The sequence below is a fragment of the Anoplopoma fimbria genome, chromosome 19, assembly GCF_027596085.1.
Source record: "Anoplopoma fimbria isolate UVic2021 breed Golden Eagle Sablefish chromosome 19, Afim_UVic_2022, whole genome shotgun sequence".
In the NCBI taxonomy this organism is placed as follows: domain Eukaryota; kingdom Metazoa; phylum Chordata; class Actinopteri; order Perciformes; family Anoplopomatidae; genus Anoplopoma; species Anoplopoma fimbria.
This window is the reverse complement of record NC_072467.1, coordinates 1126601-1142779: the sequence shown is the minus strand read 5'-3', so window position 1 is coordinate 1142779 and position 16179 is coordinate 1126601. Positions and strand designations below refer to the sequence as shown.

The 16179-nt window shown below is 38.1% G+C and overlaps 1 protein-coding gene across 1 annotated transcript in view; it reads left to right on the top strand.

Moving 5' to 3' along the window:
- Nucleotides 1–12409: 12409 nt before the first annotated feature.
- Nucleotides 12410–16179, top strand: part of ccdc33 (coiled-coil domain containing 33) — a 28719-nt gene continuing 24949 nt past the window's right edge. Inside the window, exon 1 of the mRNA XM_054619473.1 lies at nucleotides 12410–12512. Within this exon, the coding sequence (XP_054475448.1) occupies nucleotides 12410–12512 (103 nt within the window). The remainder of the gene's footprint in view (nucleotides 12513–16179) is intronic.

Below are 16179 nucleotides of genomic sequence, written 5' to 3'. Positions count from 1 at the left end.
TTGGCTAACACACTGCACACACTCAAGAATTTGATTTGAATTTTATGATCTGTTTATCAAAAATGACAGTTTACATACAATCATTTTTACTGACAAAATACTTTCTAGACATCATAGTTGTGTATGTATGCACTTACGCAGACTTACCAGTTTATTAGGTACACCTATAATGTTCCTGTTGTAAATTGACTTAATATTACCTTATAAAATAATGCAAGGGAATTACAAATGAATCAATACTTTCCTAACACACTGTGACAAAAACTGAACATGTTGAGTTAAAAAAGGATGAATTTGTAGCAGTGCTGTTGTATTACACTGCATTAGATTGTATAGGTGTATCTAATAAACTGTTAGCTTTGTTTATAGTGCTGTATTATGTGTTGAAGTGAGATAAAGAGGATGAAACAGTTTGTAAATCAGACAAAGGATATTATTGATAGTAAGTATTTATTGCTCTTTTAGACGGTATGTTTGTGTGTGTGTGATGTCTGTTTTAGTTGGGATGTTGTGTGTCAGCGTGATAGATGATGTCCTTGCCGTGGCCTCTATTTTTTCATTCTGTGTGTGTGTGTGTGTGTGTGTGTGTGTGTGTGTGTGTATGTGTGTGTGTTGTTATTTGGGTGGTCTGTGTGAGCATAAATTTAAAGGCTTTGGGGTTGTGGGTCATGTGGATTATTGGTTTGCTGTTGAATTTCGGATGATGCAGACTTATCTTATCACCTATAAACTGGAGTGTTGAAAGTTCAATCACATTGATATGTTTTCATGACCTTTATTTTTTTCAGGAGCACAATATGCTTTGTTTGTATTTATTTTGTACTTTGCTCTTTAAGAATGGTATATCAGTATTTAGGTGTTAGGGCTAGGCCATTAGACTACACTTAGCTTTTAAATCAGGTAAAACAACAAATGTCTTATATAGGAAAAATAAAAAAAAAGACAGGCACTGTTGGAGGATTAAAGGATAATTTATCGTCATCATGCACAACGAAATGCAGTTGTAGCCCATTTGCTACGCAAGACAAATATGTCAAGACCAAACAAAGACAGCAGTGCATTACTGTAGCGCATTGTTTAATTTTCATCAGGAAGATTTGTAAATCTATCCCAGAAAAGATGCTATAAATATGGATTTCCCTGTCAAAGCAACTTGTCCTATGTCAGTCTGATGGGGGAGTTGCATTTCTCACATATGAGAGTTTTTCTAATTATGAAATTCTATTTCATCCCAGAATGCCTAACATTATTGCTATCAAAGTGAGAGATTTGCCAAATTGTCCCAAAAGAGCTAATTGAGGGCAGAGAAATACTCATTTGTTTTCTAGGTTTGAATATCTGAGCACATAGGATTCAGCCTTTTATGTGTGAGGGTGTGTATTGTTTTACTTTAGATACGTATAGAAAGTTTTTATTAAATTCTTAGCATATAAATGCAGTGGAGCTTCTGTCTGTGTCTGACTTCATGTGTGCTGTATCAATTGGAAACCATCTTACCTTTATTTAAGTATCCTGATTTCTCTGATCACCACTGTGTTCAAAAGTAGAAACATTTAACAAAACATTGGATGAAAACATGCTAAATAATGCACGTTTTGAGTATTTTCCATAGCTAGAATCAAACCATCCTTAAGTGACTCTTCCATGTGGTTTGTAAATCCAATGTCTGGTTATTTTGCATGCCTTTTAGCAGAGCATCATTTGTGCCACAGGGCCTGAATTTCACCAGTTTTCATAAGAGAGCATGCCTCCCAGTCTGCCAGAGTTAGATTTCTCTGATGAATAATGTATTCATAGTCTGAAGCTGCAGACGCGTCTCTCTGTGTGTTCAGAGATGCTTGACTTTCACAGGTCTCTGCTGGAATGAGGCTGAATCGAGAGCTTGTCTCAGATATGCACAGCTGTGGGGAATATCCTGCTACGTACAAAAGACAGAGAGAGAAATAGTAAGTGATGTTAGGATATTTCTAAAGCTACATCAGGAGGCTTTTTAATGGTGACTGTAACACCCACTTATTGGCCACACGGGTGGAACTCTGGCTGGTAGCTAGATTTACATATTTTTGTGTCTATTCTGAAATTATATATATTTTTTAATTGTAATGGATAGCAGAGGATTGACAATAGTTTTTAATAACATTAAGCAATAAAACACCAGTAACTGCGTCACAGAAATGTTGAATTAACTCTATAGCAATTTGTAGGCCATATTTTGTGTTGGACTATGCTAGATTACAATATAAAGTGTTCATGTATTGTTTTCCTCTACAGACAGTATATACTGGATATATATTGGTTTCAACAATTTTGATAACATAAATATCATTAGTGCAACTGTATTCCATTGCCAATTTTGATGTGAGATGTTAATACTATATGTGCCTGCTCATCATGGGAGAGTCTTATACCTGCAACAGAAATGACTATGGAGTCTGAGACTTCTGGTTTGTAGCTGAACTGGATCAATACAAAGGATAACATTGTTTCCATTGGGCACAAAAGAAATCCGATCTGTTTTCCTTTCATAACAAAAATGCTTGTAGCATAGGGATGATGGTCTCTTATAAGCATAGATATTGGTTCCTACCTGGTCTCCTGTCAGCGGAGGGATTTTGACCCGCAGTCATTAAAACATTCTAGTCTTGAGCTGTGTTACTATAGAGGTTGTTTTCTGAGAACAGAGACAAATGCCTGTTTACTTCTGAACAAATCTGACACATTATGACAGAAAAGAGATTAGGGAATGTTACACTTTTTTATTTAAGGACCTTTATTACAGTTTGATATAACAGCAGATCATATTCTTCTACATGCAGTATGTTCATAGCCTCCTCACATAAGAAGTAAATAGCAATATAACACACAATTAAGATTATACATTGATTTGTTCAGTGAAGAGTTTAGTTTGGATTTTTTTTGAAAAACGAATTCCATCACTCACGTCACCGTAAATAGATTGCAGTGATTTCTTTGAAGTCAGGGAAGTGGTCAGTGTGATGATTTGTAAAAGTCAGTTCAGCACAAATGGCCAGACGACGGGGAATCTGGGTGTTCTCTGAAGCCGACAGTAAATCCCAAAGAGACCGTAGTGCCGTCACACCGCGTAGGTCTCCTGCAAAGATCACTCACGCCAGACTCCATTAGCAAAAGGCTGCTAACCACATGTCAACACTTGCACAAAGACACATGTATTCATCCAACATTAAAGGAGGAATTCTAGCAGCCATAAATAAGGTTTTGGTAAACACAATCTGACACAAGAAAAAGGTGGCGTAATTTACAAAATAACATGTTGTGTAATGCTTAAACTGGAGTTTTTTTCTGTAGGGCTTGTTTGAAGTGTTACTTGAAACAGATCTGTAATTAAATGACTTTCAGATAATCTGAACTGATGTGTTCAGGATCAGGATCAGATGATAAAAGAGAGTGGCTGATTCTTAAAGACAGGAGTTGATTGTCAAAGCAGTCACCTCCTGCTTCTGTGTTTGTTTCTTCGAACCTGCTCTTTGATTTGTCATGTGGATAATTTGTGATGTTATTTCTGCAGCTCAGCCTAGGCCGCAAAAAAAATTCTCCACATAGAAGAAATAAATATTGAAATCATTTAGCAGTAGTGTTTTTATGCACTTTTGGGAACATGTGTCAAGTATTATGTTACTGTGGTTTCTCTAATGCATTACCAGTATTGGTTTTGATATCCACCTGCTGTCACAGTGACATCATGGTATTGATTCCCCGGATGACTGCCGTGGAGAACTGAGTCACGTTTCCCGGAGAGGTTTGACGATAAGCCAGTAAGGAAAACCCCCTGTGGGCATGCTATGGGCAGGGCAGAATACATCCTGTCGCTTCTTCTTTTTTTTTATTGCAGGGCTCTTAAATGCTGCTTCAAAGATGAGTTATTACACACTTTCCATAACATCACAGTCCTTACCTTCCTCAATATGCTGCGCACAGTGTGATTGGTATATAAAAACGCCTCTTTGAGCTCAAGGAGTCACACAACCTCCTTTCACGTGACCTAGACCTTAATTAGTATGGCAACAGATTGTCATTTGCATGTTCGTGCCCCAGTGAGTAGATGGGAGGTGGCGTGCATATGGGGGAAGGATGGCGGCACTTCAAGGCCAGTTTGCTTAACAGACCCCAAAGGTGCAGTCAATTCAGAAAGATTGTTATTGTAGCTAATTAAAATCGTGGATACATTTATTTCTTCAACAAATTTTGTGGTGTACATGTGCAGTAAAAGGATAATTTGTGTGGAATAAACCCCAAAAGCTTAATGTATTTCGTCAGATTTTCTTTCTATATAGTACATTACACAAAGTGAGAACAGATATTAAAACTCTACAGAGCGTCTTTATTTTTCAAAGTGTACCTTGATCATGACAAAAGATCAGCCTTTTACCTGCTGGGAATTTCTGCCTCCGGAGAACAGGAGCTTTTCAGCACAGTGAGACTCCTACTTTTATTTAGTAGGCAGCAACATTAAGACGTTACATGCCTTCGGCTGTGTGCTTTAACTTAAAAAAAGCCTTTGTTCTAGCATTGATCTAACATCTTTTTTCTGGTATCAGGCTGTGCTTTTGTGCAGTTATTGCCATGTGTCATGAAATGCTTGTACCATGTTTGTGTTTCCACTAAAAAGCTGGATCCACATAATCTACCCCCATGGGTATTTACGCATTACATGTAAGCTTTGAATTCAAACAAAAAAAACAAGCTACATATCAACAACAGCAACAGGAGAGTCATTTATTGACCAGGTTCTTTGTTTTCACGTCCTGTGTTCAATAAATGTTCCTGTAATAATTAGAAAAAACATGTTTTTATCCTTATCAGAATACATATATTTTTTCTTAATAAGAACTAGGATTGTACAATATTTCCGATCCCTAAGGTTTTTTGCCTTCATTGAAGCAATCATCTGTTCTGATCCCTTGTGTTGAATTTATTTTTGTAGATCATTATCATTTTTCAGGCTGGTTGTCAGTTGTTCACATGCTGCTGGCCAGTTTAATATCTCACATCATCGCTCATATTGTTATCAAACTGCTTACTACGACTCATGCAAATATTCTCTGCAGTGATTTGCATTTGTGCTGCAGACACTGACTAATTGCCTATTATCTGTCTCTTGTATAACTGTAGCACACTGATTCCTACACATATTGTCTCATATGACATGCATTTCTACGATAAAGCAAAAGCCAGAGAAAATGGAAGTAAAATGTTTATTTTCCTCTACTCCATTTTGACCGTTCCCCTGTACTGAGTATCTTGTTGATTGACAGCTTGAATCCCTGAAATCCTCTGCAGACATGTTATTGCTCTGGGTCAGAAGCAGGCAAACAGGAGTCAGCCTTCATTTCCCCCTATATCTACTCTTTGCTCGTCTTCCCTTTTATTTTTGCTTCTTTCTTTTTTTTTACTGTCCACTATCTTTCTGCTTCCATAAAAATGTCTTGCCGTGCTATGAAATATTGACTAGTCTAGAGTCCCGTGAGACTGAGTTAGTGGCGTGTTGTTGTCCATCAGCAGCATCACAGAGTTTTCTTTGTTTTCTGTATCCCAAAACCAAAATGGTGTTCATATTGTGAGGTAACGATAGGGAGATGGTTTCACAGCATCTAATAACAGCTACACTGTAATGATGGGCAATAAATGGTGTATGAATAAATACATTTTTAGTTTATAAATTGGACTGCTTCAGATGAGAGAAAAAAATAAATAAATATGCATGTTACTTTATCGTAAAGATTTTCCCTTTACTCAATCCGCGTAATCAGTAGACCCAGTCACAATAACATTAGCTATGGCTGCATTCTGTTTAGGTGTGACCGTGTCGCTGCTTTGGTATAGCATTGAGCCCTCATTGATGAAATTAAATACACTTGTTTATGTAGCTATGAGGTACAACAACATGTTTGTCATGAAAAAAGTTGTATTCTTGGTTTGTATTGATTGACTTGTTAGTGTGTCAGAATTTGCACTTGCAAGAAATAGCTTTTCAGGGTTATCAGTCAAGATAAAATACTGAGAAAATGTGACACAATGTCTGCCTAACATGACACATATTCAAATTCAGATAGAAAAAACTTAAAGGGCAGCGTTCAGCATTTAAGGGAATTTATTGGCAGAAATTGAATATAATCATAACTATGTTTTCATTAGTGTATAATCTCCTGAAACTAAAACATTTTTGTGTTCTCATTACCTTAGGGAGGAGGTCCCCTTCACAGAGTCCGCCATGTTGTACCAGCATGTACCTACAGTACCTACAGTAGCCCAGAACGGACAAACAAAACACTGACTCTAGAGAAGGCTTTTCACCTTAGTCCATTTGACCCTCCTGAAGATAAATACAAATTGGTCACAAATATATTATTTAGTTTCTTAAAGGCTTGGATATTTAAGAAAACAACTGGACTCTCTAGTTTTTCAGCAAATGGTACTGAAACAGGAGTAAATGGTGCATTTGTTGGGGACTACTCTTTTTAGTAAGTGAGCAGCAGGAATGTCAGCAAGACTGTATTTGTGTGGTCAACTCAAAGTAAAGGACAGTGCCCAAGTTTATATTGAAGAAGGAACAGCAACAATGTGGATAATTGATATAGCATGAGGTTTTGCCTTAAAATTGTATAACTCTAAAAGCTGTTAAGGATCTTCTTGGAAGACACCTTGTGATGGGTTGGTTTTCATCATAACCGTTAAACCCGGCAACCTGCGCCTGGAAACCTTAGGTTGTTCTGGGGAATGTTGCTTCATGTGGCGCTGCAGAAGACCTTGCTGCAGAAGATGAATGCTGCTTTATTGTGCTTCATTGTCCTCAACTAATTATTCCAGTGACAAGTGTGACATCACCCCCCTCCAGCTTTGAACAGAGGTTTGTGAAAGGTATTGAATGGCTCAAGGTTGCCATCAGATGTGACTTTAAATTGGCTTGAAACCCTGCTATGAAAAGCTGCTGCTGCACGTACGGCAGTATGTGTTGTGAAATTACCTGTTGCTTAGGAACCAGGGTGACTTGCTGCATGAGAGAAGGCTTTGTCAAGGCCTTTGAGCACAAGACTTCTTCAACTAGTGTTAGTCAAAGCTAAATGTTTGATATTTAGTATGTACTGCAGACTGTATGTTAATATGTGGCTCAAGTGTGAAAGCAATCTAACCATTTTATCTTTTCATATTGCTGAGGATCTCCTTATCTTTTATTATTTGGGAAAGATTTTGTTTATTTTTTTAATGTCTTATTGTGCTAATTTGTGAATGATAATGGCATAATCAGCATATTTTATTACTTAATCACTACTAAGCATATTATTTTATTGTTTCCTCTGTTTGCACATTTCACAACCATCATAAGGGATGTGTGAAAACATTATTTTTCAGGTTACAGGTTAACTCCTTCACTGATGACTGATTTAAAGACATATTTCACAGCTATTTGAAATGGTGTAAGTCTCATATCTCAAGTGTTACACAATATTTGAAGATTACACAATCGCATTAATAAATAACTCTTCCTGTGAACATGAGTGCACTTTTGCTTTTTTTTTTTACCAGTTTGCGAGTCTTTAGCTGAAGTATCTTAAATTTTGAAAATGTGAGAATATTTTTGTTAACATTATTAATGGGGCTTGCAATCTTTAGTTTGATCCACTTTTAAGTTTTTCTTCTGTTTGTATTATAACATTTCTTTGGGAAAGCGTGCTAAATTGCTCCTTTTTCCAAAAGTGACTTGATCATTTGGAAAAGAAACAAACAGGACTTGAACCAAAAAACTGAATTATCAACGATCAGGCTTCAATATCAATTTGGGAAAAATCTATGTTGTTCATATCAAAATAGCCATTGTGCAGTGATTGACATTTTGAAATAATGTACTGTTGCCTATAAAATAGACTCAAGTAAAATGCCAAAGTAGGATCTTGAGGATCTTTAACCAGTGTGTGAAATACAGGGATTGATTAATTAGTTGATTCATTGATTGTTTGAGTGATCCATACTTCAAAAAATGAATTTACAATTGTCACTGAAATATCTTTTTAAAAGCATATTTTGTCCAGCAGTATTCAGTATTCAAACTGCAAAACATTTATTCACAAATATAGCTACAGAAAAACATTGTTGTTTATTTTTTTTCTCTTACTGTGTTTTGGTATTGAATACCCGGTTGTTCTTTCATGGTTGCAACTGTTGCAGTTGGGCCGCAATGCATTCTGAAGCAGCAGATTTTTTTTTTTTTGCTCCGACATCATGGTTGAAAGTTGTACAGAGTTGGAGTAGTTAGAAAGAGGCAAGTGTGCTGTGTGGATTTTGGTTAGGGCTTAGTTGTTGCGTGGTTGTGTAGTTGAATAGCTAGTTTGGGGTTGTATGATTGGCCTTATTGTTAACAACATTAGCCTTGGTGATGTGTGTGTGAAAAGCAAGTTTAGCATAGTTGATTGCATTGACTTGCATCCATGAAATCTTGCATATTGTGTATCGACTCTGTGTAAGACTTCAGCATAATGCTTTAATGCCTTTAATGTTGTAAAGGAGGATGATCCTCAATCATTCATCTCCAGCTGAAATAACACGGCATCCAGCAAGTGATCCTTTTTGATTAAGGGTATCGGGTGCAATATGACAGGTATAACTAGGATTAAAAAAAAACGAAAAAAAAATATTTTCTTACTTGTACAATATCATCTAGAAATCCGACAAACACCTACAAAATATGCAGACACATTGCTGTACAGCGAGAGAACTGTGTGGGGGCGAGTTTATAGTTTGTGGCTTTTAAAAGCAGCTAATCAATGTCTTATTGCACACAGGCAAAAAATCTGTCCCTGATTAGTGAACACCACAGAAGGAGTATAAATCCATGGACGCTGTCCCATCCTCTCTCCCTGATTAGCACTCCCACTGTGAGGAAAGGCACGGGTCGAGTGGAGGCAGCAGAGGCAGTCGCCATCAGTGGGGGCAGCATCAGAGGAACAGCAGCACTTCAAATGGAGGTTTTCAAGGCATACAGTCATACATTTTTCATCTGCGACTGGCTTTGAGGCAAGAGAGGGGGCAGGCTCCAATTGAAGGCTTCTAACAACAAGCCAGGGCTTCCAGAGACAAAAGGTAGACGGGGGAAGGGCACTTGAAATGTGAAACAACAAAAATCCTTTGTTTACAATAGATGAACAAAGCGCTGTAAACAAAGTCAATGTTTCGCTGCAGCAACCAGCAGAGCGGCAAATATCACGCCGGCAATCAAAAGATAATGGCAGAGCTACAATTGTGAATTGTGTATGACCCTCCAAATAATGGCTGCCACAACAGCAAACTTGAATAGATTCTTAAATTGCACATTCTTTTGCAGTCCTCTTTTTTTATTGACTAAACCCCAACAGCTCTTTCTATGATGGCATATATTGTACATTATTTTGTGAGCTAATATTTCAAATGTTTTTAAAATCTTAAACATTAGTAGTCATATACACTCCCTTCCCTCTTTTCTGAGTAAAAGTGTACAAACTAATGCAAATCAACAGCACTGCCATAAATTCTACCTTTTGTGTAGTTTACAATGTTACATTTCTGGTGACATTGTTGGAGATGTGTAAATGAAATTATATATGTATTAAAGATGTTATAGTTAAAGGTACTACATCCTATATTGAGAAGTGTTTCTAATTTCTGTCTTCCCTATTAACACACACAAGGGGTGCTGAATATTAGAAAAACACCTTTGAATGCAGAAAAGATACAAATGATATAATGCATACAAGTACAGCCCCATATAATTACATTAACAAATCTATGACAGTGTACAAAAACTGAACATTATAGGAAAATGGACTTTATGGCAGAACAGTATTGGTTTGAATAAGATTGTACAGGTGTACCTAACAAAGTGGCCGCTAACCTTCACACAGCATTTAACAGATTTTCAATGAATAATTTTGTCAAAAATGACAGAACATTTATATTCATGTAAACAGTTGTTAAAGACTAGAGTATAATAATGTGAACCCCTCATATTCTAAGCATGAAGTACAGGCAAATGTGTATTTTAAGCACAGTCTTATTAGTATTCTGTAAATATTGAATGGGCCCTTTCAAGAGCCTGCTGTTCAAAGATGGCACACTAGCTCTTTCAAAATTCAGTCATAAAAATATATTGCCCATTTTTGTACAACTTAACTTTACCAAAACCATCTTAGGCCGCTGTGTCATATTACAGGTGACTCTTTATCTGTGGGGCAATCAGAAATATGAACCTGTGCTGTGGTAAATGCATCCTGGCCATAAAGTGCTGTCCCTCATCCCATAAGCAGACAGTGGAGCTCTGCAGAGCGCCTGCAAATTTAATGACTGATCTTCCCGGCACTGCTGACTCCTCTGGGTGCGGAGTCTGGCTAGATGCTAATGCAGCCTGACATCTCCAGCCTTGTTTAAACAACGCATGTTATCCAGAATGGGCTACTGCATCAGCAAATTAAATGCATCTTTGATACATAGATCCATCTGAACCCTTCTGCTCTACTTTTCCAGTACACTCAGATCTCAACATGGTCTGATTTGATCCTGAAAATATTGTGAAGGCAGTTTGTTGAAGATGATAGCACTGTGCTCCTTTGTACACAAAATACAAAATGTTACTCATTCTCTGTTGTGTTGTGTTTTGATGTATGCAGCGTTTAGAGAACTGAACACGTCAAGTACAATTATGTATTGTTTGATGCTTCATACGAAATTTAACATATTCGTCATCGTCAGCACATCTCCACATTCATTCTTCTAAAAGGTTCATAAACTTAACTTCAGTTGATGTATATTCTTTTATTTTGTAAGAGAATAAACATCAAACGTATTATGTAGTTAATTTAAATGTTGCCTAACAGAGGCCCCTTGATTACTAGTAGCTAGAAACCCTATGTTTTGTGGCCAGTTTGGGTATCTAGGACAGATGCTGTGTTTGGAAAAAGCTTCATCCTCACTTTGGAAGTCCATCGTCAGTCTCGCCACATCTCTCTGGAGATAATGAATGCTTTTACATTTTCCACAATTACATCTTCCTCACTGCTGACAAGTGACTCAAGGCAGTTTGTCTTCATCCAATATATTTTATGTGATTAAAGGAGAAGTTCATTAGTTTTTGTGTGTCTTAAAACAATACCAAACATGAACATCTATACATCAAAACTGTTTTTGCTTGCTGTTGATTCCTTCTGTTCATTCCCTTTTTTTGTTTCTATATAGACAATGTTACCATGAGCTGTGGTAGACTGATCGATGGCAGGCAAAGACTGAATTCTGTACTAACAAGACAGTAAATTTGGAAGATATCTACTTGATTTGTGTAAGTCAGTCTGCTGGAGCAGCGCATTAGCTTCATATACATTTTGGAATGAAGGGACCTCATAATTGCCAGCATGAACATGAGGAATGAATACAGCATGATAAAACAGTTTCAATGTAAGTATGAGCACCTGACTACTGTTTTACGATGGACTTGAAAAATTGTGAGCCTATTTAGTAGCAGAATTGCTTGTCTCATAGGACAGGATTGCCCGATAAAGGTTACTTCCCCTCACAAACTTTGTCTATAAATGAGAAGAATGCTAATGCGTTAATTAAATTTCTAATGGATATTCTGGGTCAAAGTCTAGTAATCCCAGCCTGCAAGCCAGTTCAAAGGATTGTGAGTTTGGCGAGCGATGCTGGAAATATGCATATATGTATGCTGTGGAGAGTCCAGATCCAGCTGCAGCATCGGGATGAAGCTATGCATTTGTTCAAGAGATTAAGGGCAGCGTGGTGTCACAAGGGCAGTCAGGCCTCGAGCTGAATGACTGGAAGCAGGTGGCACGTTTCTTACCTCCTCGCTAAGAGGGATTAGGCCTCTGGAGGGAGAGCAAGCATATTTGATTAGCCCGTTCAAAGGTTTGGGAGGATGGTGGGCTGTTCATGTGATTAGCCAGGCATTTTGAGCTGGACTGATTTATGTGGAAGTGTGTTTTATAACATCTTGCGAAAGACAACAGTGGTATTTCAGTGCAAAGGACCTCTTGCCTCGCTGCCTCCTCTGGAATTTGAAGAAAAGCTCAGATCAGAGCAGCTCAAGTAAGACTCAGCTGCATGTGTGCACACATGAGAAAAATGAATTGGTATTACTTTACTGAGGAGATGTTTAATAGATCAACCAAGACTAATGTTATAATGTGTGCTAACTTGTACTGACAAACAACATTTCAGAAAACACCATGACAACATGAATCTCAGCAGTGTATCATACAGTTAAGGAAAAGAATAAACTAACTAGCTTTATTAGAACAAAAGAAATCCTACGAGTGTTATCTCCTAAGAATATTACATATGTTTGCATCTGTGTATTCACAGGCAGAGTGGAGTTGATGAGTCCTGTGGGAGGATGAGTCAGGAGGTGACCCGTTGCACCCATCAGCCCACACACAGCCCCACCCGGGAGGAGAGACTCTCCATTGAGCTCCAGGAGCTGCAGGCCTACGGGGAGGGTGAGTAGCCAAAGAGAACAACACCAGCAAATAGGACAGAGTTATCGGTTAATGTTGTCTGGGCTCTGCTTCAGATTGAACATTATAGTACAAAGAGCTCAGAACATGTAACCTGATCCGTCTGGGTCAAGGTTAGCCAACTTGCTGTGGCTCATTTCATTGCAATGATTTTTTGGCAAATCCCTTCTGAATTTGAATTGTATGTGACTTGCTAAAAGCCATGAATGGTTTCAAGCAATCCTACTCGATTTGTTGCTCTAATATGAGTTATTTTATTAATCCTGTAATTGAATGTTGGTCGGGGTGGTCTTATAGTATTTATGATCAAAGATGCATGAAACTGTTCTAAGAGCTCTGGAGTGTAGCATTGTTTGCATCCCTGCATGTAGTTAATGCTGTACTCAGAACAGACTTAACAAGATTCAAGAGAGTAGCTACGTATACATGCAAGTACGTACAGTGAACCCGGCAGTGCACAAAACGAGTACAAGAAATAATAAATGGCTAAAGAAACAAAGCACCAGTTAAAAAATTGATAAATTGAAAATAGACAAAAAGTGAAAAGTGAAATTAAAAAAGGGAATTGAACAGTGCAGGTAAAGAGGCCACAGTATGTAAATGGTCCTTAGGTATATTACCCCGTAAGAGTTTATTGTGCATCGATGCGTTAAAAAAGAGACAGACTTATTAACTGATATTAGATATCATAGTTGATTGAGATCATGACTGGTGTGCGGGCATCAAATAGTAAAATGATGAAGCTGTTTGTAGAGCCTTGGCCAGCTAATGCACATTATGCTAGCCCATGCTCGGGTATGGATTTAATGCTTCTAGTGCTTTGGATGTATTAGTTAAGGTTCAATGATGCACCTCTATTTGGAAAATGTGGGTGACTTCTTAAAGTTCATTGCTACATTCACCAGTACAGCTAACCTTTCAAGTGCTGTCTGAACTCCCAACATCAAGAGAAGAAAAAACATATTGATATTCATGTGTCTCTGAAGTCTCTCTTCTACCGAGGAAGAACATTAATGTGGAGATGAAAAAATTAAAGCTTATGCTTCAGAGAAACTGTTGCACTTGACTGGCATCTTTCTGAATGTTAGAGCAACATATTCCCTCTGTGGTTTGTAGGGAATTCTGGCAGTAAATTGTACAGATCTGTGTAAGAATTGCTTTACCTTGATGTGCTCACCAGCCCAGGAAAAGACTTCAGTGCTGATGATAATTGTCGAGCACGGGTCTGCTCATTCATGGAGCGGTGTGTCTGCCTGTTAAGTGACAGAATAATTACACACAACGCTAAATAGGGCTCTCAAATTAGTGTGGGGAGTGATAGCAGTGGATGTGGAGGGAATGCTAATGGTCCAACAGTGTTTCTGAAGCCGCCTCCCTTTGTTCGATTCTCTGCTTTATTTGCCCACAGCTGCCTCCTCCCCATTGCGGTGAAGCAAGCTCATTGGAGGACAAGTCACGGGTTGGCGTTCAGGTCCGCAGAGTGAAGGATTATAACTGTTGCTAAGGTATTTTGAATGGTTAGTTGACCGTTAGAGGAGTTAATTTGCTTTCCATCTTCACCTGCTGAATGCTAGGAGATTGCATGGAATGTGTTGAAAGTGTGAAATCTCAGGATTACTCAGTTTCTCATCAGCAGGCCAGACAGTCTGCACTATCACTTGCTGTCTGGCGTATTGATGGCTTCAGGCAATATTTGCTATTGAGATTTGACCCGCATCGTGTTGGATTTCTTTATATTGAGCGTCTTTCAAATCCTCTGCCAAGAGAAATTTGGCAACGACTCCTGCTGTCTGCAGATAGGTCTCTTTTAAAGAAGAAGTACAGAAAAGAGCTCAGGTTCACCCTCAGTTCAGAGCTCATGTAGAGGTAAAGCTATTTCAGCGCTGCAGACTGAGCACATCATTGAAGGCAGGAGTCAGAGGAGCTTCTTTTAAACCCAGCTATCTCTCCATCTATTCACTTATGTTTCATTATTTAGTTTAATCTCTTGAGTTTCTGTATTTCTGTGAATTAACGGGATGGTTTCTTCTTACATTTGTTCCCTTATTTGTATGGCCATTCAATTAAAGGAATAATGTCTAATGTAATTGAGGTTCTAATGCAGATTAATTTGTGTTGTAGCCATAATCTCTATTTCCTTTTTTTATTCAACTTTATTTCACCAAGAAAGTCTCATTTAACTTGTCCTTCCAATATAGACTTGCAGTTAAGTGTTACAGACAAACCACATAAAACAGGTAACACAAAATATGCCACAAATCAGAATAACTCCTAAATAGAATTTGGAATATAGCCGTCTTTCTATCTGCCGTGATGGTACTACTGGCTGTCAGTCGGAGCATCACCTCCTTCTTGCGTTAACACCCCTGCAGCCTTTCCACAGCTTCCATTTGGCGCCAGTCCATGTGAGCTCACCCATCCACACAAAGACACGCACGCCAAAGTCTCTTTCTGGATAACAAACTAGTGCAGAGAATATGTTCCGCACATGTTACTGCACTACACTGAAGGTGACAATGTTTCTGTGTTGCTTTCACTACCTCCTTGCACCTCCACCTGTCATTAGATTGGAATGACAGGCCCTTATGCCCCATTTCTGTTACTTCCTCACCTTCAGTTAAACTAAAATAAGCTCGGTCAAACGCCGTCAGCACTTGTCTCCTGCTACAACTCTGCTCTACCACCCTCCTCCTGATACTCTAGTTTAAATTTAGGTTCACCTCAGACCACACACCATCATTATCTCTGCGTATAGAGGGGAGATGAGAGCCGCTGGCCCTGTCTGTGATTTTCGGGGAGCTCATCATCACGGCTGCACAGAGCAGCGTGAGGCTGGGCTGCCTGGGACTGTTGGTATTGAGCAGGGAGGAGCGCCCCGAGCACAATCCATCAAGAAGGAGCCGTTTGCACTGTGGGAATAGACATGAATAATCCATGCTTTCTTTACCCTTTCCTGTGTAACTATGCGTATCCCATTACATTCTCTGTTGCCTCTCCTTCAAATATCCGACCGCTGTGTTTGTGTGAAATTATTTATATTGCTCAGTAATGATTTTATAATGTCTTTATATAATTGAGAGAAGCTGATATGTTGTGTTTATTGTCTGATATGTTAGTTATCCTTAATTTAGGATAACTGTGATCAAGATCTCGTTGAGATTATCTTAAAAAAGCTTCTGGGATATGGTATTATTAAAAACATTTCTTATTTATTTTGAGATTTTCCTTGCCACGCATGTTTTGGCTTATTTTACATCAGTCATTTCTTTTCTTGACTCATGGCAAATATATTTCAATAGGATTTCAAATATTATTCTTACTTTGCTACTATTAAATAGAAAGTCCAGGTGAACCTGGGTGTAGTTCCTTAAATCTGTATTATGAGATCATCTTCATGACTGTTTTATGTGGGCAGGACTCAATTTACTGGTACTTGTATTTTATTTGTTATAATTCATTTTAACTAATCAAACTCTCCAAATATGGCATTTCATAGTAGCACAAAACATTTAATTTATTAACGGTAATTCCATGTCCTGCAAATTCGCTTGATACAAATTTGCTTGAATATATATTTATGATGCTGATTTTATACAGAATTATGGAAACAAGATCAGTATAACTGTGAGCAATAATACCAGCGCCTCAT